Source organism: Hetaerina americana, unplaced genomic scaffold (genome assembly GCF_022747635.1).
Source record: "Hetaerina americana unplaced genomic scaffold, ioHetAmer1.1.p SCAF_1, whole genome shotgun sequence".
NCBI classification, from domain to species: domain Eukaryota; kingdom Metazoa; phylum Arthropoda; class Insecta; order Odonata; family Calopterygidae; genus Hetaerina; species Hetaerina americana.
Genome location: NW_027286069.1, coordinates 109,030,333 through 109,054,020, shown reverse-complemented (window position 1 = coordinate 109,054,020; position 23,688 = coordinate 109,030,333). Strand labels below are relative to the sequence as shown.

The 23,688-nt window shown below is 37.8% G+C and overlaps 1 protein-coding gene across 1 annotated transcript in view; it reads left to right on the top strand.

The window, feature by feature from the left end:
• The window catches only part of neb (kinesin family member nebbish), a 111,918-nt gene that overhangs the window by 2,453 nt on the left and 85,777 nt on the right, over positions 1–23,688 (top strand). The window contains exons 4-7 of the mRNA XM_071583995.1: positions 4,292–4,637; positions 7,248–7,355; positions 11,453–11,575; positions 19,659–19,790. Of these exons, the coding sequence (XP_071440096.1) occupies positions 4,292–4,637; positions 7,248–7,355; positions 11,453–11,575; positions 19,659–19,790 (709 nt within the window). The remainder of the gene's footprint in view (positions 1–4,291; positions 4,638–7,247; positions 7,356–11,452; positions 11,576–19,658; positions 19,791–23,688) is intronic.

Genomic DNA, 23,688 nt, shown 5'->3' with positions numbered 1-23,688 from the left:
ACAGTGCTATAAGAACTGAATATCATACATATGAGCATAATGTATATAATTAATTTTGAATGAGTAACTATCTGGATGGTTGGATCTTACGAGCCATTTTGCATGAGCATTCTATCCCAGTGGTGTGGAATTGCACCTCATGACCACTTAACTTCATAGTTATAGAAAGTGCAGTAAATTATTTAAAGATGTCAGGTAATATTCAAGAAAAGGTCTTGATGTTAGGTTTTAACAATTGAATGATGGCCTTGTGTTTTGGTCATGTGTGCTCCTAGGAATTGCTGTATGGACTCTCAGATATATAATTTTTTTAGTGTCATCCAAGACGCTACAGCAGATGAGCAAATGGTAATAACATTTTATTGGTCATTAAGTGCTCATGCACTGGACTTCTTTAAGGAACAAGATTTAGGTTACAAACATAAAGGCACACTACACATCAAACCATTAAAGGTAGATTTTGGATGGTTACAGACTGATCATTGCTGCACTTTACGACTCTGTCCCAAAAGACATAGCCTGATGCCCCACACTACGTTAAACTGTTCTTCACTTCCAAATACTTTCGATCTCCTTTCATTCTGTCCAACATGACCGTTCTTTTTCTCCCCCTACATTACTTGTTTAATCCTCATCCCTCTTTCACAGTCTTCAGTCTCTCACTAGCCACCAAAACACTCTGTATACACCTTTCCTACCTCCATTGGATTTCTCCCAACTCCCTTTCTCCTTCCCTACCAGCCCTAGCACTTCCTCGTTTGTTTTCCTGCCGTCCCGTGTCACTTTTTCCATCTGTCTCCCCACACATATTTCAAAACCCTCCTATGTAAGCTTATCATCTTGCTCTAACAACATTTCTCAACCCTTTAAAGTTACATTCCATATAAAATTTTTCGCTCACATTTTTTAACATTCTCAGCTTCCATCTGGGCACTTTCATCTACTCCCTACTCCCTGTGATAGCTTCTTTTCCTGTTACAATTCTTCTTCTGATGTGCCTAATATTTTGACTATCTTTGAACAAGACAATCCTCTGGTATTTAACTGTTCCACATGCTTTAGTTTTTGCCTAGCTATTTTAATGTTTTAATTAACCTTCCTCCTACTGGAAAACCTCATGACCTTTGTTTTGTTAAAATTGATTCTCATCTCACATCTGTCGCACTGATTTTTTTATGTGTTCACTAATGGCAAATTTTTTTATGACCTTCCATGCACTCAGCAGAGTTTACAACCCCTTGGCTGGCTGACTAACTAAAGCTTGGTAATCTGCAAACCCGATGATTTAATGAATTCCACCCTGACATGCATTTCTATCACCAGTTCTTCCCATGCCTCTTTAACCATTTTCTTCACACATGCACTGAACAGCATAGGTGATAATAGGCAACCCTAATTTATTTATGTGCCCAACACTACCCATCCTGACATTCTATCCACCGTACATGCCTGAGTAGTTAGACACATGTACTGGATATGGATGTAATGCCTATTTTTCCAATCTATTTATTGATTTATTTGTTTTCTGGGGCTAGATAAAGAATTTATAGTCCCTTCTTCCGCGTAAACCCTTAACATTATATTGAAGACAATTCTACATTTACGTAATACCCCGCAAGCCGCCACAAGGGTATGTTAGGTTCACCACCCCTAAGAGAGAATAAAACTACATGCAAAACCAACATGTTCATGCAAACCTTCACCCACAGAGGTGTATATATTCATGCACCATCTCAACCCACATGCATACAAATATTGAATATCCTAAGTGCCATCTTAGCTGAGTGCGAAATCAAACACATAGCATACAAGTAGGACAATGTCATAAAATTATAGATTACAGCTATATAGGGGTAATAAATACACAGCAATCTATGTAATATTGGTTCCTTGGAGGTGCTAACTACAACAATGTCAAGTATTCATTAACAGTAAAGTATGGGCTTTTTTAAGGTAATTTATGACTTTAACTTGTAATATGCTGATTTTTTTGCCAGTAAATTTAAGATGGGATGGTAATTTATGTAAATTAATGTTAGTTTGTGTGTGGTAGGGGTTTTTTGTAGATAGCATACCTGGATTTCTTCTTCTTCTAGAGTGATTGTTTGAATGTTATCTGGCGTCATGTTTATTATTATGGTTGTAAAATGTTTATGTGGTCAAGTGTGATATTATACTTTTACTGCTAACAAGGTTAACGTGCAGTGGAGAAGGTTACAACTTATAATTTGCATAATGTATGAACGCTGATACCACTTATGAACCTCAGTAAATTGTATAGTTTCAGGCTTTGTGAAGATCCATCATTATAACATTAAAACTTTGTATATTTTCACAGTGTTTAAATCATGAGTGGTGTTGTATCAGAGATGAAGCTGATTGGCCCTTTTTTCAGCTTAACCATGACAAGAGTATCCCCTGAATATTAGCCCATATTTGATTTGAGAAATGAAATAAGTGTGTTCAGATGTATTGAGAGATACTGTTCCAATTAAGTTTTTTATTTAGGAGATTTAGGAATGTAAATTTTTTTATGTGGCTTGACTGATTCAAAGTTTATTATTTTATTTGAAAGAACTATTTTTCCAATTTACATTGTTACGTGCAGAAATTACACTGCGGATAACATGTTGCTTATGTGTTGATGTAAAATTATACTCTATAGCACATTCCTGGCTAAGCTCCATTAATTAGCCTTATTTTTTCGCTCATTATTATTTCAAGGCAACAATTAATAGATGTGGTTTCTCAATGCCTTCTGCAATTGTTCTTAACATATAGGTTTTTATTATCATCACTCAAATGACTGTTCCAGTGGTACATCCATGGTTGTGAGAGACATTCTTACTTACTTCACATCCTTGCGACCAACTCACTGAGAATTAGACTTTTAATGGAGTAGATTTTTCTGGTTACTATTCTCTGGCCTTCTTGATTTCCCTTTTCTCTCCAGTTACGTGGGTCATTCAATTAGTACAGAGAAAAACATTATTTTGGGATGATTTTTTTTATTTTCTGCCTAATCTCCTTTTAGCTTGATACACTTTTCCCAGTGTTTCTCCAATTTTTTGAAGCCATCCAAAAAGTTGGATTTCAGAAGGCCCTTAAAGTGTACCCCAGTGTTGGCGATGGCATCCGCATTTGACATGAACCATTTTCCATCGAGCCATTTATCCAAGTTTTATATAAAAAAGGGTTACTGGGAGCCAAATCTGGAGAATATGATGGATGGAAGAGAATTTTTTCATTGCCAAATGAGGACTTTTTTTCTTAATTTCTTTGCTCAACCGCTTCAAGAATAATGCACAATGCTCTCCATTTATTGTTTGTCCTTTTGAAAGTAATAAATGTGGAAGTTTTTGTATTCATCCTTAAAAGCCATGGACATCATCTTGTCAGCCAATTTCGCCATCTTCACTTATGTTGGAGCTGGATCACCAATCCACAAGTTTGTGTTAATTTTTCTCCCTAAGTATTATGCACAGTTGAAAATACCGTACCTTTTGATATTCCTATAGCTGCAACTATTTCGTGAACTTTGATTTGTTGATCACTCAAAACCATATCGTGGATTTGGTAAATCTTATTAGAGAGAAGTCACTTCCACTGGACATACGGAACAATGTTCATCATTTGTGGATGTACGACCATGTATAAACTCATTTACCCTATTGTAAGCAGTTGCAATCACGAGATATGTGCCATAACTTCATCCAACTTGGCTTTGATCTTCTTTGGTGTCAGGACTTTTAGATATAAATATTTGGTCGCCAGGTTCCACTCACTTTTTTTCCATTTTTCCAACTGAGCAAATTTTTTTTGCTCCAAATGGTTATAAAAATGAAACCACGTGATGGCTATTGTGGAAACTTTAACAGCATATAATGAGGGATGAGGCTTACTATAAGCAAACCTATTCCAATACTACGAGCAGCACACCTTGGAATTTATTATAATATTATTGAACATATGTCATTGCCTCGGTAAGTCTTTACATCAAATTATGAAATTAGGCCATGGGTAGGATGGCTCTTCAGTAATATCGGTAAATATATTTTTTTGTGGAGTGAAAAGCATACATTCAAAAGGTGAAGAAATTTAATAAGAGAAGTAGAGATGTGTTAGTTTTAACAGCAAGAGAGCAATTGATGGGCCCCATCCGCAACATTGCTTTTCTCTGCATTTCGGCACTTGCATGACACAATGGAGCACTTGTGCCTACTCCCCAATGACCACTAACAATGGTGCTGCTATCCTGATGCACTTTCACTCATATCCATGTTGTTTGCAGCATGATGGGGGTGGGTATGGAACACATGGCAAGTGAGCCCAAGAATGAGGCCGGCATCATCCCTCGCTTCTGCCACCAGCTGTTTCAAAAGGTTGCTCGATTGGCGCCAGCCTCGGCCAAGTCGAGTGCCCTGATGGCCACTGGTGCCTCTTCCATTTTCAATCAGATCACTGTGGAAGTGAGCTACTTTGAGATCTACAATGAGAAGATCCATGACTTGCTTGGTGATTCAGATGGAGGTGTGAGGGCAAGGAGAGTGCCACTCCGTGTTCGAGAGCATCCAGTGTTTGGCCCTCATGTTGTGGACCTCTCCACCCATGGGGTCGTCTCCTATAAGGATATGCAGGTGACTGTCTTGCCCCTTGACAAGGGGTCAGGTTTCTTTTGTTTCCCCTAATTTAGTTAAAAAAAATCTGTCCTTTCACCTAAGGTTTCAAACTTGGCTTCTTAAAATTCATGGATTGTGAGATGATAATTGGATTTTAGAAGATCTTCATATTTATCTCAGTTAACATTGTTGTTGTATGCTTCAGCATTGTATAGTACGAGGGTAGTCGGAAAGTTTTCTGGCCTAGCAAATAAACAATGTTTTTTCTTCAAATTTATTTTTCAGAATGGTCTTCTTTTAAATTGATTCACTTATTCCAGTAATGCTTTAACTTTTTTAGCTTCATCCAAATAACATTTTATGTCTTTCTACACAAAATGGGTATTTACACATATGATAACCTCATCAGGAGGTTGCTGGGGGCCAGATCTGTTGAATATGTACGGTGAGTGGTCAACCACTTTGAAGAGCAATTCATGAATTTAAACCTTAGCAACCATTGAAGTGTGAGTAGTTATGTTGTCTAGATGGCAAAGCACCTTTTTCTTCAACTTCAGTGGTTTTTTGTGATTTCTGCCTCCAGTTTGTCAAATGATTATGTATAATACTCTCCTGTTATTGTTTTTTTCTTTTTGAAGATAAACGATGAACATGATTCCATGAATATCCCAAAAAAAAGTCACCATCACCTTCCCGGCTGATGAAACCATTGTCACTTTATTCGGAGGAGGTTCGCCCTTTGTAGTTCCCTGTTTTGACTATTCTTTCATCTCAGGAGTGTAGTGGTGGATCCAGATTTCATCTGCAGTCATTGATCGATGAAAAAAATCTGACTCACTTATTGAACTGCTCCAACTCTGCTTCTTTGAATATGTTCATTCGAATGTATTTTTGGTCCGAAGTGTCCAAATGCAGCATCCAGCGTGTGGATAGCTTACACATGTCCAATTCTTCTGTCAGTATATGACAACCATCATTCGATACGTCCATGGCGCCTGCTGTGTATCTCTCTAACCTGAATTCGATGGTCATCCAGTATCATTTGGTGAACTTTTTCGATGTTGTTGGTGGTTGTGGTAGTTTTTGGCTGACCCAAATCTCATCAGCTAAGATTTTACAACCACGTTTAAACTAAGCTGCCCAAAATTTCATAGTCATAAATGATGCTGCAGAGCTCCTGTACATGGCATCAAACTCGTCTTTGGTTTGCGTAGGGGTATTGCTTTTCAGAAAGAAATATTTAAAGACTGCTCGATACTCAACTTTTTCCATTTTCATAAAATCACGATGACTCACTCCAAAATGGCTTACATTTTGGAGAGTACCTTTCAATGCATGCGAAAATACATTCGCCAACAGTTGTTGAAGAGTGCTGCCATCTTGATGTAGAGCACGTATGTTTATGTACAGGGAGGTTATTTTGAGAAGTAACAGAAGTTTCAACTTTTTGGCATAAGTAGTTTGTCAGAAAAAATTATGAAATCTTGGAACTTGAACACATCTTGTATTTTTTGCACTAAACCAAAACCTCAGTTGACTACTTTGTTTATGAGTTATTATTATTGATGTAGGCAGGGTGTGGCAACATAACTTCCTTTTTTGAAAGGGTTTTGCATTTGAAAAAAGGAAGTTATGTTGCCGTACCCTGTATCTCAATCACCTGCATTTGACTGAGCCATTGTGATGAACAAGAATCATGATGAGCCACCCATAACTAAATCACTTGTGCAAGACTCATATTTCAGTTGGTAAAACATATTAGATGTAAAATTTGTTGTCTCAGGCGTAACTTTGTGGAATTTGCATAACATATTGAAATGTAATGAAATAATTGACTTTGTAATTCCACACACTTTATTTAAAAAAAAGTCTTGGGACTATTTCTCAAAAAGTAATTAAAAGTTTACCTAAAGAAAAAATTAAATGTGCCTTTTACAGTCGTTCATGCCTTAAGAACCTGATCTCTCACACTAAAGACAAAGTCCCCGAAAACGAGAGGAGTGGAGTGTATGAGTTAAAGTGCTCGGATTGTAGCACAAAGTATATTGGACAAACAGGACGGAAATTTAAAGAAAGGATTAAAGAACACCAAACATGTGTAAAAAATAAGAACATAACATCCCTCTTTGCAAAACACCTCATCGAAAGTGATCACAAAAGTGACTTTGTGACAAAAATTATTCATTTTGAAGAAAAAGGTCAAAGGCTCGATGCTTTGGAGCAGTTAGAAATTTTGAAATGTGTCCGTTGGAAAGATGATCTTGCCAACGAAATTTTGTATCCCTCCCACTCCCCACTCCTAGACCTACCACTCTTCTAAATCAAAAATGTAATTCTCTTTTCTTCCCAGCTACATTGTAACCTTTTTACCCCTCCGACCTCCCTCTCTGACCAACCCCCCCCTCCTATGATCAGAAGGTATATATAGCCAGCGTGCTTCTATGAGGACCACCTGATGATGACGTTCAACGTCGAAACCTGGGTCGTGTGTTTTTAAATAAAGTGTGTGGAATTACAAAGTCAATTATTTCATTACATTTCAATATATTAGATGTAGTTATATTGATGAATTTCTGATGTTGGCATCATCTCTTGATGTTACCTTTATCTCTATTTTTATTTTGCCAGGAATGGATTTTAGTTGGCAACAGTCGTCGGGCTACAGCTGCCACAGAGATGAATGATAAAAGTTCTCGATCGCACAGCATTTTCAGCATAATACTAACACAAACAGAGGTAAGAATAGTTGAAAAACAGTTGCAGTAGTAATCAACATATTGTGAACTATACATTTTTTTAATCTAAAGTTTAGTGTATTTAATATAAAGTAATTCAGAGGCATTTGGAAGGGAATGGGCCTTTTTAATTGTATTTGTGATGTCTTACCTACATGAGTCAAATGTTTTTGGCTTACTTCAGAGTTTCATGAATATTCTTTAGAAGCTCCACAGTCTCCCTACCCTCTCTTCGAACAAATTTTTTCCACTTTCTAGCCTCCCTATGTTCATAGCCAGGAATGCTCTTTGTCTGCTTGCATGCACTCTAATATGGAACAGAGTGATGTTTATCCAGTATTTCATAATCCTCGGGGTGAATATTCCATTGGTCCAGCAAGAGGCTTTCTTGCAGGACAAAGGGTGTGTTACCTTTGACAAATTACAAGAAACTGTGGGTGATGTTCTAACAGTAGTTTTTTGACGGAGTCATAATTTCAGAGTAAAGAGGATCCCTTAATAGCATGGCTGACTAAAGCACTCGGCCAGGCATTGACGGATGCGGGTTCAAATCCCAGTCAAGACAAATTATTTTTACATTCTGCAATTGTTGAAAAGGGAGAGATGTTAGTCAGGTTGGGGACTATAATTTAGGAGCAAGAAATGACTGCTGGGAGAAAGCAATAGAGTTTTGTTGGAAACATGTTTTGATAACTACAAATACTTGATTTAGGCACCACAAAAGGCTTAAGTATACTTGGACCAGAAAGAATGATCAGCTTGCCGTAGAGAAAATTTAGGGTGAGGTCAGATAGCAGAAAAATAGATTGAAGAAAAATGAGAATGTATCAAAAAAGGCAATCAAAAGCCACAAAGGGAACACTGGGAATAGTAAATAGATAAGAACCATAAGCCTTTCATTATTGATGAAATAATAGAAAGATTAAGCAGAGTAGGAAATGGAAGAATGTTAAACAGAGTTAGTAAGAAGGAAGTCTAAAGACAAATAATAAACTGAGTTGGGAGACAAACAGTGAAAGAAGTATGGTGGAAGATGCAGTCCAAAGTAATAGTGAGGTTACAATGGAAGGGTGAAATTGGTGCACTATGCAGGAAGGTGAAGTATTGTCAGGAAGTATGAAGGGAAAATCTGTAAATAGAATCAAAGCTAACTCGGGACCATTATTATTTAAACCATGGAATCAGGCATCGACATTACTGAATTTGTCCTCAGCAAAAATACATTTATCTTTAACAGTAAATTTTATCTGCAAGCAAAATACACTGCAATTAGTACACCTATGGCTCCAGCATGAGCTAATCTTCGCAAGGGCAAATTCATGCACCTTTTGTCAACACAAAACTCTCAAACTACACATAAAAATCACTACATTGACGACATCACCCTCTTGCGGCCCCATGAACAAGAAACTTAGTCATCCCTCATTTCCCCCTGCGAACATAATTACATAATTAATATACACAATTCACTCTAGAAACATGGGTACCCAGAAAATTTGCTCAACAAAATCAAACTTCTACCCAACAATCTCCTTTAAATAAACCACTCAGAAAATCCTAATCTCATCGACTTACTCTTACCCAGGACCTACGAAATCATGCACTCACCATATGCAAACCTTACCCAATTCTACAAAACAATGAGTCCACATTACTTCCATTCCCAAAGTTGTACCACTGTCTCATTCGAACACCCATTAAGCTTGCATTTTTAAATCTGCAATACCACTAGTGCATCCCTCCACATCTTCTCCATCCCTCTTTGCACCATATAACCCCCCACCTTGTAAATGTTGCAATTTTAACTGCTCCACCACCTCTGTGTCCCTAATACCTAACCTAACAATCATTCCATTGCGACCTCCACATCAACACTTGCTTTCTACCACCAATCCTGTAACTTTGTCCTGCCTTCTGCATGGGTGATTACATTACCATCTTTTCCATCCATATGAACAACCGTCACTGCTCAACTAAATCTCCTGCCTGCCTTAATTACCCCATCTCTACTTATATGGCTTCCGACTGCAAAACATTTGGCAACAGCTTCTCTGTTTTGGTCATCAAAATCATCACCAAATGCATAAGCAGCAAAGAGGTGAGAACACACGAGATGGCCCTCATATGAGTGCTTAAAACCTTAAAACCTCTCAGGCTTAATATGGCCCATTAAAATCATCCACCTTCCCTCATCGCCTTGTCCCTTCACCCGCCACATCCCACCCACCACATGTCCCTTCCACTTTTCCTAAATATGGCATGACAATCAAAATGTAAATCATGTTCATGAGTATACTGGTGTATCTATGTTTTGTAAAGTTGTTATCCAGATTATATTCATATATTTGTGTTTCTGTTGTTACCTACAATTCCTTTTCCTCAATAACCAATCCTACCTCAGGGTGAAAGGCAGTGACATGGAAAATAGATATGATCCAGATATGATCCTATGACAATATCTACCTCTATCCTCTTGAAGAAAAATTCCTCCTCAATTTAAGTTAGAGCACTCATCTGGTTCTGATTCATCAATGACCTTTTGCTTCTCAGGTCACATTGTACAGAATCCATAAATACTCCATTTGCACCCTTAATGACTCCTCTCTCTCTTTCACCTCCACCAATTCCTCTTCTGAAATAACTTTTCTTGGGGTGGACATCTCCTTTAAAGACAATAAATTTCACTGTTATGTCCACATAAAACTTACAAACAAACAACGATGCTTTCATTGCAGAAGCTGCTATTCTGCCCACACCTAATGTTCACTCCCATACTCCCTTCTATTTGTCGCAAACGAATCTTTAACTATCCTTTAATTCTTTCAAAATTTCTCTCAATAATCTCTGCCACTTCCTTCTCCAAAGTAGATACCAGGCATCTCTTCTCCATTAAAATTCACAAACACTCCTACAGACCCAAAGCCCTCTCCACCAAAGATACTCTTCTTCTTTCCAACATGTGTTCTATTTAATTCCTGGGGATTCAATATCTCTAATCCATTTTAAAGGACCTTTTTCCCATTCACAAAAATAATCAGACTGTGGGGAACAATTTCCAGACGTGTCCATCTTTTATGAATAAATGCCCCAATTCCAAATCACCCAGCCAATCACCCAACCAATTCCAAATCACCCAGCCCCCCTCTAAATCCCCCCTGCCCAAATCCACATCACCATGCAGTGAGACCAGGTGTCTCAACACCCCCACCCCACCACACTCTCAACACCCTCCTCCCTTCCCCATCTCCCTGTTGATGCTTGACCATCTCTTGACTTCCTCCTGCTGCACATCCAACAATGCAGGTTATCTGCTGCAACTTGACCTCTGCTCCACTTTTGACATAGGGCTATGTACCACACCACTTAACGCCCATATCAATAACCACTGTTCATTCAGCTTATCTTTGTCCCTGTCAGCCAGTCTTCCAGTCTCGCAAAACGTCCCTCCCTCTGCAATGTCACATTGCATAAGTGCAACAAAATTCCTATTGTTGCCTTTCTCCCACAAACTGACTCTCCAGTCTAACTAAAAACCCTGAAGCAGACCTGAATATGGCTTTTTGAAGCTTACTGGCTTCTGTTTGGGATCCATGCTGGCACCCATAACTCATTGTTGTTCATTAGGTTCTTTTTCCCCTTGCCTTTCTTCCACTCTCCTCCTCCTCTATTGGCTGCCTGATCTAACCCTCCCTTCTCTCGCCTCTCTGCCTCCTCTCCCACCTGCCTTCCTCCCACTTCCTAAGTCTTTATGTCTTCCTTCCACCGAAGAAAGTTCTTGGCCCCTGAAAATTTTAGTTGAACCTTGTGTCAGTATTGTTTTTGTCTGGTCTTTGTTATTTAATTTTATTGGGGTGATCTAAGGATATTGCTTCACAAGCATTTTAATACAGATTATGATGCCATTATGTATGGAAACCATTAGTACTGAAATAAATTTACTCAAAATATATACATATACAGTTTACATATGGTCTTATTCACACTTCAACTTCTTGAAAAAAAGGAAATGCACATGCAGGAATACACCTCTTGATTGCAAAGATATAAAATGATATAACCATGATTTTATTTATGAATATTGACACATTCATCTTCCAGAAGGATAGCCTTGGTGGTGGTGATATTCATGACACAAGCCGTCGCAGTAAGATCAATCTTGTTGACTTGGCTGGAAGTGAGAGGCTTTCTTCTCAGACAAGCGCCAGTGGAGATCGAATGAGGGTGAGTTGTAAACTGTTAATGGGATGTATTCAACTTCTGTTGCATCACTAGGTCCATTATAAATAGTGATAATAAAATATTCTCTGAGATTATGCTGTACTGTAAGCCTTAAATGAATAAATGCAAGCAGGCTGCTGGGTATAGGCATAATATGCTGCAGTTTGGGCCATCTCCATGTGATATACCTTTACCATTGGCTATTTCAAATGTTGTAGTGCTGATTTTGAAGTGTAATATTTATTATAAGAATGATTGTAGCTACATCCTAGCATAGAGCTCATCATGTTTAAGAATGTAGTAGATAAAGCTTTGTATTATATATATATATATATATATATATATATATATATATATATATATATATATATATATATATATATATTAATATATATATATTAAAATATATCCACATATATTGTATATATTAATATATATCCACAGATATTAATATAAAACACCATATCAATTTAAACAATATTACTGTATGATGGACAGTCTTTAATAAAATTTATATCTGTTTTCCAAATCTTTTTCAATTGAATAAACAGCTTGATTTATGGGATAAATTTTAGTTTTTTAAAACTCATTTAATTTATTTATGCTTTTTATTAATTAGGGAAGTGTATCATTTATTTTGCTTGAGTAATACTGTGGGCTCACTTGGTATAGTCTTAATCTGTTGTGGCTCTTTGTAGCATTCACTTTCCTTGTAGCGTGTGTATGAAGAGTATAGCTTTGTTGATACAAATGAATATATTTTTTTAGCGTTGACAGCAGGTATATAAATAAAAATACATGGAAGAGATAAGATTTTGTGCTCAATGTACAATGGTCTACATGACATATGCTCTTTTGTTTTAAAAATGGTCTGAAATGCTTTCTTTCAGCATGTAAATGATTTCAATAGCTGGGAACTTGAGCCTCAGATTAAGTAATCATATTTGAAATGCATTTATTTGTGGATGTAGTAAAAGAATATCATAGTTTGTTGATGGACTCTGTTCTTTAGAGACCATAAAATGAAAATTGAATTGTTTTTTATGAGAAGAGTTGCATTAATATTCCAACTTAGGGTCTCATTAATGACTAGGCCAAAAAATTTCAAATACTATGATTGAGGTATTGATTTTTAATATAAAAATAATAATGCAGTTATTTGTCCAGAGATTTTGTCCAGATGTGGTGCATATTTGTGCATACACAAATACGAGGTCTGTTCAAAAAGTATCCTGACTTTTGTATTTTCTCAAAAATTATGTATTTATTCATAAATATCAATTTTGTCCTCTTCAAAGTAATCCCCATTAGATATTGTTCACTTGTGCCAAAGTTTCTTCCAATCCTTGAAGCACTTCAAAAAATCGTTTTTTGTGATCTTATTCAGCTCCTCCTTCAATGCAGTCTTTATCTCATAAATTGTAGCGTAGTGTTGTCCTTTCATGGGCCTCTTCAGTTTCAGCAGCTGGAAAAAGTCACTGGGGGCCAGATCTGGGTATTACGGTGGCTGCGGCAGTAGTGTGTTGTTTTTGGCCGTGCACAAGTAACGATGTGTGAGCAGGGGCGTTGTCATGGTGCAAAAGCCAATTTTTGTTCTTCCTCAAATCAGGGCGTTTGTGGCGGATTGCTTCGTGCAAATTACGCATAACTTGCGTGTATTATTCCTTATTTACCGTTCTACCCTGTGTCAAGAACTCATGATGCTCCACGTCCCTGCAATCGAAGAAACTAAGCAAAACTTTCACTTTCGACCGAACTTGCTGCACTTCTTTTGGCCTTGGCTTATGCTGTAGCTTCCATAGGAATGACGATCTTCAGTTTCCACGTCATAACCATAAATCCATGATTCGTCACCAGTTATGACCCTCTGAAGCACATTTGAGTCGTCGGAGACAGAGTCCAACCCCTCATTAGCAGTGTTAATGCATTGCTGTTTTTGGCCAAAAATGAGCATTTTTGGTACGAATTTAGTGGCGACCCGTGTCATGCCCAAATCATTGGTAAAAATTGAATGGCAAGAGCCAATTGATATGTTTAGGTCCTTAGCAACTTCTCCTACGGTGATTCGACGATTGGCCAATGCTATTTTCTTCACTTCATCAATGTTTTTGTGTGTTGTTGACGTGCTCAGGCATTCGGCACGCTCTTCGTCCTTCACATCTTCTCGGCCTTCTGATAACATTTTGTTCCTCCGATGTTTCACCGATAAACGTTGCTTCAGTCCAAGGTAGCTTCTCCTTATAACACAGTCAACATTTGGAATGGGTCCGTACACTTAATTTCGTTTTTCACACAAAATTTGATTCTGATTGTTCGATCCATTTTTTGGGAAAGGCAAAAATTGAAGACAAGCCAAAACATGTCCCAGAAAAACAGCTGTCAAAAGTTAATGGAACATTCAAAATGGCCGAACTTTTCGGCATAAGTGAGAGACATAAGTACCATACATAAAGCCACAAAAAACTCAAAAATCTAGTATACGTAACCTGCGGAATTCAAAATTTGCGATACTTTTTCGTCAGACCTCGTATTAGACACCTCAGATATAAACTTCTCCATTTTAGAAAAAAAACAATAGTATACCTATGGGGTATGGCAGTTAAATCCAGACAAAAGAAACTTTTGTTGAAAAGCAAATTTATTTAAAGAAAATACAAATGAAAATCCTGAAACATACAAGTAATCTGTCTAGAGTAACATTACTCAATGTAACCCCCTTCAGCTGCAAAGACCGCCTCCAATCTTGTTCTGAATTGATCGCATGTACTCTTTAAAACAGCACTGTCCATATTCGCGAATGCTGCTATGTTAATATTGCGTAGAGATGTGACATTAGGGTGCCTCGTCTTATATATAACTCTTTCGACTACTCTCAAAACATAATAGTCGAGGGGGTTCAAGTCTGAGCTTTTCAGGGGCCAGAACTTTTTTGACTAGAACATGTCAATGTTATCTGAGAGCCAGTTTTGGACTAAACAACATGAAATGTGGCGGCATGATATCACCCTCACTGGACACAACACCTAGGATGTGAACACTTGCCGGAAATTTTGTTGAGCAACAATTGGAATGTCCTCGGGGTTGTGGGCGAGCGAGCGATCATTTCTCCGGCTGAGCTTCATGTCAACTGTGAAGATTTTTTCATCAAGAAAGAATCTGATTCGCCACTTAATATTTTAGAAAACACAATAGTAGGTTGTAGCGAGCAATTGCTGCGTTGTTCTGGCAGCCTCAGACAGCAGTGTCTAACCTTTATTGTGTGCGACGTATTGTAGGTCCTCCTTTACCATCTGATGCATTATTTGCTTGCTAACATTCAATTCTGATGCTGATTCCCTCAGTAATCGCCCCGGGTCCTCTGAAATCAGTGCCTGAGACGTAACAGCATAACAGCTGATCTTTAATTATATTAAATCATCTTTTTATGGCTATCCCTGGGATGCCATCTTATACAGGACTGAATTGGTTTGGGAATTTATGGATAATATTGGTCAGGTCCATAGCTGAACAGGGGAATAGGTATAATGAGGAATTGAATGTGTTAGGAATATAAGAATACTTAGTCGAATTGACTGAAACTGTGGGATTTTGATGAGATCGGTAGAAATCATTCATAATGGAGGCCATTTTAGTGTAATTTGGAATACAATTTTTCAGTAGTCATGCAGTTGAAGACCTTGTTGTAAATTATGTGTACCCTCGGAGTTGTTTATAATTTTCCAGTTCTCTTTAGCTTTTTTGTGTGCATTGGTAAGTCTATGGTCGTTGAAAGATTTTTTAGTTCACTGTTAGGTTTGGCAAAAACTTTTCCTGAATACTGACCTGACAGTCAGCTGGATTTGATTTGCTCTTGTAACACACAGCCGCATCTTTGAAAGCCAATGATTTTCATCTGAGACCCACTGACTTTTGTATTAAACAAATGAGCTTTATTTTCTTATATGATTAGGACAAGAGGAAAACAGAAATCAAAGTAGTGCACATAGATGGAATAGAAATATTCAAAGCTTTCGTTAAAGGACTGCAAGCAAAACAAATTGGACCACTCATGGCAATTTAATAATTCACAAACGGTGATCATGTTATGATCAAAGAAATACCTATGTAGTATTTTTTAATTTCTTTGAATGTGGACACAGCAATTGTAGAAAGAAGTGGGTAGTGATCTGATAGCTGGGAATGAATGGTATTTGTTTGTACAAGTTCAAGGTTGATATTAGTCAATACAATATCTAAAATGGTTTTAGAACTGGCACTCACTCTAGTAGGTTCAGTGTTGGTAGCATAGATGTTAAATGAAGTTAGTCTAACCAACACAGGATTCAAGTGATTGTTCTTAATTGAGAAATTCATATGAGAAACCAATTGGAATATGGGAAAAACATTCAGAAAGTAGAATCAAAACACCACCATTTGTGTGCACTTATCAGCAAAAAGCACTAGCGATAACATACTCAAGCGCATGAAGAGTATCAAGTTCACTTGCAGTCAACCAATTTTTGTTAGCACAGATCACATTGGGTTAGTACTCGTTCACTAGAACCTTGAGGTCCAGTTATATATTGCTTATGAGCTGAATGTTTATGTGCAAGAACTTCATATAAGAGGTTGTCCTTTTGGTATTGGTTGCAGGCGCGGCTTCAAAAAAGAAAAATTACCCACAAACACACATTTTGACCAAGATGAGGGGTTACTGAGGCTCTCGTGAAAATCTTGGCATATGGATACCAGAAATGATATATAATATCCATGCGTCACCTGAAGTTGTTCAATCTCTAAGTCAGTGGATGTTTCATGGGTTCCACCTTTCACATAGTTTACCAAACTGTTAATCGTTGTAAAGAGCATGAAATTCAATACATGGATTTGGGATCGACGAGAAATCCTCGCAAGATATCGTTCTTTAGTAGATGTTCCTATGATAGGTGATTTATGGCATCTAAGTTTGTTTCTCACTGTAACAAATCCATCTTCCCCCTCTGTAGAAAGTTCTTCCTCACCACCTTTATCACATTTCACATCTGAAATACAAGACGGCTAGGTACTGATTGATATGTATTATAGTTTGTAATTTCACAGCCTGATATGGGTGAAAATGGAGAAATGTTGTTTTATGCAATTTAGCGAGAGAAGGTTTGATTTTGACCATTTAAATATTTAATTTGTGTCATTTGATAATCATATGTTAGTTGTTGCTAATTAGAGCATGTGATCACTTGTGAAACATCATTCTCAAAGTGAGTATGAGAAACATTCGTTATTCTTTTGTTTGAACAAGGTAGGTCATTGATATATATTAGGAATATTAATGGGCTGAGAACTTCCCTGGGGAACACTACGATAAGTTGTAAGTGGGGCTGATTGAATGGAGCTATTCCTTTACTAATGTGATATAATGGAGTTTAACAATTTGTTTTCTCCCCATGGTGAAGCTATTTATCCAATGCTGGTCCTCTGTTACCATAACATTGGAGTTTTTGGGTAAGGATAGCGTGATTTATGGAATCAAAAGCTTGAGAATAATCATAGAAGATACTTATGGATTACTGGTTGTGTTAAATTTGAGCAGATAGTACCACTTTTTCCATAAATGTGGTGCTAAGGTGTAATGACTACAGGCTTTTTGTATTTTGTCCTGGGGTATGCTTGCAAATTGAACTATGTTTTGTTTTTTATTAAAAAAATAGGAAGCTGCAGTTATATGGATACTGCAGTGGAAAATAATAACTATTAAGTTACTAGGTAAATAGAAAAATATGCATTTTGGCCATTGATTCTTGTTCTTTTTAGTTCCATGTATAGGCAAGGAAATACTGTAAGAGATAACAAGCAAGCATAGTATTAGCTTGATGAAGTTTTCTCGGCTCTTCTACCGGGCCAGGGGTTCCATGTTGGCCGACGTTTTGATGCTTGATTCGTGCATCGTCCTCAGGGCAGATGAGTGCTGACTCGGCATTTTGGCCCTCTTATATACACGAGCACATGGGTCATTTCCTTGTCTATACATGTAATTAAAAAGATCAAGAATCAGTTGTTAGAAAAATGTTCAATGTCCCTTTTAACCCGATGGAGTTTTAATCCCATAAGTTTCTTCACTTAATGTCATTGAATACCTTTTCTTATTTAACAGCACCCATTGCATCCTTCTCAGTAAACCCATACTGTTATATCTCTCTGAATTCAGTGTGATGGTTAGAGCATTTGAAAATGGATTAATTAACAACATATTTAATTGTTGAAGAGATTGAAGGACTTATCAGAAAGAATATGCGTGTTCTCATAAATTTTATATAGCTACATTTGAAGATGTAGCCATCTGTTTCTAGATGGGCTTGGAGGGTTCGTTGCCTGGAAGTGTTGGCCATCAGTGCTCCACATCTCTTATTTGCTCTGCATGGTAGAAGTGATCGTTCTTGTTAAAATTACATGCTCTTTTATCAGGGAAGTATCATGGGCAAAGGAAGCTGAGAATTCCCAAATTTTGCATAAATTCGTTATGATTTTCTCATTTTGTTCTTCATCACCAAATTATTTAAATATTATTCCTGTCTGCAAATATATTGCCAGTCATTATTATGTTGCACTTAGCGTACTCTTTGCATAACATTTTAGGATGGTAACTTTTTTAGTGGGCACCACACTGTTAGTTACTTAATCCTCATAATAGAATCTTCACGTTACTGCATTTAATTTCCTCTACCTACCTTGAGTAGGAATTCTCTGCCTCCTAGCCTGAAGTACTAATATGATAAACCAACTTTTCATACAATTTATGAATATTGTGGTAAACATCACCATAACCTTGACAGGTGAGGTACACAGTAGTCTCTGTCACCTGAAACCAGTGCATTGTATGATTGTGAAAATGTCTGTGCATAGTCTTCTTCAAATCTCTTTGGCTACTAATTGTTAGCTGCAATACTTCATTATGCGATAGACTGAGAAGGCTGAAACACTGCACATTTACACATAGAAGACTAATAACTTAACCATTATGGTGGTTTCTAGTGGATTGTTTTAAACTGAGACATGTTTTGACAAATTGTGAATTAAAAATAATGGCAATATTCTGACAGAATCAAAGTGTGCATAATTTGAAGTTTTGTCAATAGATGAGTGAGAATTTTGAGGAATCTGTAGAGGAAAACGAAAATGTAATAATTCAAGCATGGCTAATTGTTTCATGAGGCCCCTTCTGGAAAAGCTCTCAGTGTAGCTCACAAATGGGCATGCTTAAGTGGAAATTCAGTTTGACTGAAGGAGGTTTTTCAATTATTGGAAAGAAGCATTTTGCTCATGCTTAAAAAATTTGAGCACTTTCATCTTGAAGCACTACTTTTGTGTATTCCCTTAAAAATGCCCCAATTAGATTTACAAAGTTGGGAGCTTTTGAAATGTTTATCTAGAGAAGTTTGATTTATAGAATTTCAGCTACATAAATGTGTGTTTATTTGGAATTAATACTGTGATAAAAAAATACTAAAACCACCTTTCATATAAGAAATGTCATGTCAGCCTCTGAATCTGAGAAATATTTTTTGAGCAATATTCATTTTCTGTGAAATCCAGGAGTCTTTCTGTGTGTCTGTATTCATTATAAGTAATCTTTTATAATATGATTCAGAACGCATCCAGAAATTATCCCTCCAAATCTCTGTGAGAATCAACAATCATTAATTTCACATCATCCAGAGACTCATTTATCACTAATGCAAGTCATGGTATTGGAATTTGGGGAAGCACATGTGTCCATTAAACATGTGGCTTCTTTATGAGGGTTGTGCAAGTGAAGTAGACAAATCCAGAGTCTTCAGCATTCCATCTGCGTGACCTAAGTGCACTCATTGAAGCACCTCAGAATGGCTACATGAAATGTTCCATGTCAGCGAGTCTTCTACTCCCCTCGGGGGCATGGCCAAAACGATATAATTGACGTTTTCAGTGTGCCCTCAGTACATTTACCTCACTTCAAACTGTGGTCTTTCAATGCGGCCAATTTCTCCATCTTAATCTTGTTAATTTCAACCATTAATAGATTATTATTTATGTTGTTGTTGTCATCAAACTTACCGCATTTAATTTATAGGAGGGAGTGAGCATCAACCGATCACTGCTCACATTGGGCAAGGTGATAGCGGCACTATCTGAGGGCAATGGCAGTGCCAAGAAACGGACGTTCATCCCATATAGGGACTCGGTGCTCACCTGGCTCCTCAGGGTAAGTGTTGCTTCTATCTCTCTCTTCTGATATTTCCCTATGTAACAATGTAGGAGAATATTCTGTATAAAAGAGCACTTAACATGTTGAAATCAGGTGAGTGTGTTTTTGTTTGAAGTTTGCTTAAAGGCCTGTTGAAATGGTGAGCCAACAGGAAACATATACATACATAAGCATATAGCAATCGTTATTAACCCAAGTGTCAGTTTCAGTCAGAGGCAAGAGTAGAGCTCCTGAAGTACTAAGCCCAATGGCATTTGATACTAACACATCAGGGCGATAAGGGAGGGCAGCACCTTTCTCTGTGTTGCCAATAGTTTCACAGGAAGTTCAGACACCAAAAATCACAGAGCTCGGGTGAATCTGAGGGTGTTCGGAGGCATGTCCAGAAATCGAACCTGGGTCCTCTGGTCAGTAGTCAAACGCTCTACCCCTGGACAATCATGTCCCCAACTTCAGATAGTAAATCCCCAAAATATTCTTTAAAAAACTCAAAATAGAACTTATGGCTGCAGTCCTGATCCACCAATTTCTCAATTGCAAGTTATCTCCGAACTTGCCCAGGAAAACCAACCATCAGGATTTTCCATGTGCACCAGTTGCCTCCAGGCCTGTTCCCTCTCCTTGAGTGGCATAGAGGGGACCCAACAGCCTAGCGCCACGTTGAGGAAGCATGTGCCTGCACTCTCCTCCACCCTGGGAGAGAAGGCTGCACTGACGTCTTGGTTAGCTGCCAAATCACAGCCTTTAACTAAACAGAAGCGTTTGCGAGTGAAGCACAATTTCATTTAACCTTGGGTTTTCCCAGACTCCCCAAAGCCCCTAGGTCTTGCGATTTGAACCACTAATTTGATTCCAATCTTGAGTGAAGGCTACGAATGGTACTGTGCAAATATTACAGTAATCTGCTAGCAAAGAATCCTCTTTCACAATCGATTTTGGTGGTGAATAAGTAAATTTGTGGAAAAAAAACTACTTATGTAGCAATGGCTGATAAACTGCATCAACAAAATGCAATTCCTTTACAGTTGAAAAAAATCAACTACAAGTACATTGAGTACACTCTTGATTGTCAGTGGTTGGAGAATATATTTGTTTTGCATATTATCTGTTTTACTCTCTCTCTCTCTTCCCAGCGCCTTGAAATTTTGAAAAAAATTAAAATGATAAAAATAATTAAATGCTTTGGCTCTTTGATATGCTTTTCAAAAAATATGAGTTTGAAATGCCTGGGCTTTCCTAATAGGTTTTACTTTCACAAAATAAATAGTGGTAAATCATGTTAAATTTTTTCATGAAACATTTATGTACTACTCATGCTTTCTCATTATCATTTCCCTCGCATTCATTAGCCATGATAATTGCATATTATCCTTTGAGGAGAGCAAGTGTATAGCTTTACTATTCAAAAAATAATTTGTTAATTATCTATCCCGAGTCATTTTAATCAGTATGGCATATGGTGAAAGTTAATCTGTATCAGCAATTCTTTGTCAATATTTGTTTTTTGCCAGTCATTTGTTTTTTCTGACCATGTGATTGGTTTGGTATTCTGAGGAAAATACGTTCTGCTCTATTCACTTGATCCAATAGTTCTTTGTTCTTGCAAAACTATAATTCCACACTTTAATAAAAACGGCTGAAAAATGGAAAAATTGATTTTTCATGGCTAAAAAATTTGAATTAATCACACGAAATGAAAAAGAAGAGTTTCCATGTATATCCATTTGTATATGATGATATTTTCCGCATATTTTGGTTGATTATGTTTTTTGATATTCTTGTGTTTCCTCATGTATCCATTAGCATGGATAATAAAGAGTTTATTTTAGTTGATTCCATGGTTAAGTTCACAATTGACATCTGCATGGAGTTTTAAATACCTGATTCAATGTTGTCCAAAATTGTTAAAAATAAGAAAAATGCATCACTGTGTCCAAGAAATTTGATTTGGAATGGGTTCTGAAGGATCTTTGTAAAATAAAACGGAAGAATTTGGGCACTGATCGTCTGGTTTAAATAAACAGGAGGCCAGAATATCGCAAGGAGCTGGTCGTGTGTTAAAAGCAAAGGTGGACACTTGAGGCATTTAAGTTGGGAATCAATTACAAGTGTAGTCTTATTATTTGGAGCAGTTCAAGTTGAGGAATGGGATGGAATTGAATCAAAGTGTGCTTGTGGTGAGTTAGGAGCTGTTTCCTGTGATATGACAGTGAGGTGGGTAACTTCAACTTTGAGTAAATTATCAAAGATTATTTTTGCTCATCAGCAAAAAGCAAAGCACTGCCTTCGTGAAAAAACTTAGGCATTCCAAAATGAACTGTGTTCAAGTGGCAAAAGTCTAATGAGTGCAAAAATTTTAAATTAAGGCGAGGCGAGAATAAAGTGACAAGGGGAAATATTCCTTCATTAATTGACAAGTTGAGGATTGGAAGGGCTAATCTGCAGAGATCTTTGAGGCCCTTTCCCAAAGAGCCTCAAAATACTTGCGCAGAGGCATCAAAAATAGCAAGGGTGGAGTAATATGTATGTCTATATTTCTGATGTCTCCAGAACTCTGTCAGTTGTTTTGGTAGCTTGACAAAAATTGGTGCAGTTGTGTATTTATAAGGTAAAGTTGCATTGATTAGGTAACTTTGATGTCTTGCATTTGAACCCAATCTCACTCATTTTCTATTTACAAGAAACTGTTGGAGATGCTGTGACAGCAACTTTTTGACAGAGTCATCCGCTAATATGCATTACAATGCAATAATTGCATTGTCATTTTCTATTTGTTTGATGATTAGTTGGGTATTTATGTGCATTTGATAATACAGGGTGGCACCCAAAAGTGGTAGGACTGATTTTCTCTGGAGCGAACGGAGCGGTGGAGGGGGGTCTGCCTGGCAGGGGAAGGTGGAGGGGGCTCTTAGCAACAGACCAACATCAACCTCAGTCGCCTGCGGGCTGTCGTTGAGTGAGGACACCGTTTTTAGTGAAGCAAGTTTTTTGTCCGCGTCGAAAAACAAAATGAATCTGAATTTAGAGCAACGTTATTCCGTGAAGTTTTGTGCGAAACTCGGGAAGACGGCAACTGAGACCCTCGATATGATCAAGCAGGCTTATGGGGACACTGCCTTAAGCCGTTCCACAGTATTTGAGTGGCACAAGTTGTTTGAAGAGAGTAGGGAGCTCGTTGAAGACGACCATCGCTCCTGACGGCCGTCGACGGCAAGAACCGACACGAATGTGGACTGAGTGAGGACACTGCTGAACACAGACCGACGCTTAACCAGTGAAGAAATTGCGGACCAGTTGGGTCTGTCTGCATCCAACGTCCAACGCATTATTTCACAGGATTTGGCCATGCGCAAGGTGTTCGCCAAGATGGTGCCGAAAATTCTGAGTGTCGACCAACAGGCAACGGCAAAATACGGCGTTGCCACGTTGCCGCACTCGCCCTATTCTCCCGATCTGGCACCACCGGACTACTTCTTCCCCCTGATGAAAATACAGCTCAAGGGACGACGTTTTGACTCGATCAAGGCCGTTCAAGAGGCTTCGACGAGGGTCATCAACGGCATCCCCAAAGAAAATTTCCAGCGGGCGTACGGGGAATGGGAGCAACGTTATACTAAGTGTGTAGCAGCTCAAAGAGCATACTTTGAAGATTATTAAGTCGATGTAAGTATATCGTCAATAAAATTCCTGTAAAAAAATCAGTCCTACCACTTTTGGGTGCGACCCTGTATGCTCCAAAATTTAATTCTCATTGAGCCTCACAAATCCTGTTATTGAAGTAATAATATTACCTTGCTTACTTAAGCAAGGCTCTCAATGGAAGCTTTTTAACATTCAAGGAAACTTAAAGAGAAATCACAGAAATAGCCACAACAACAACTTTTATGCATTTGGC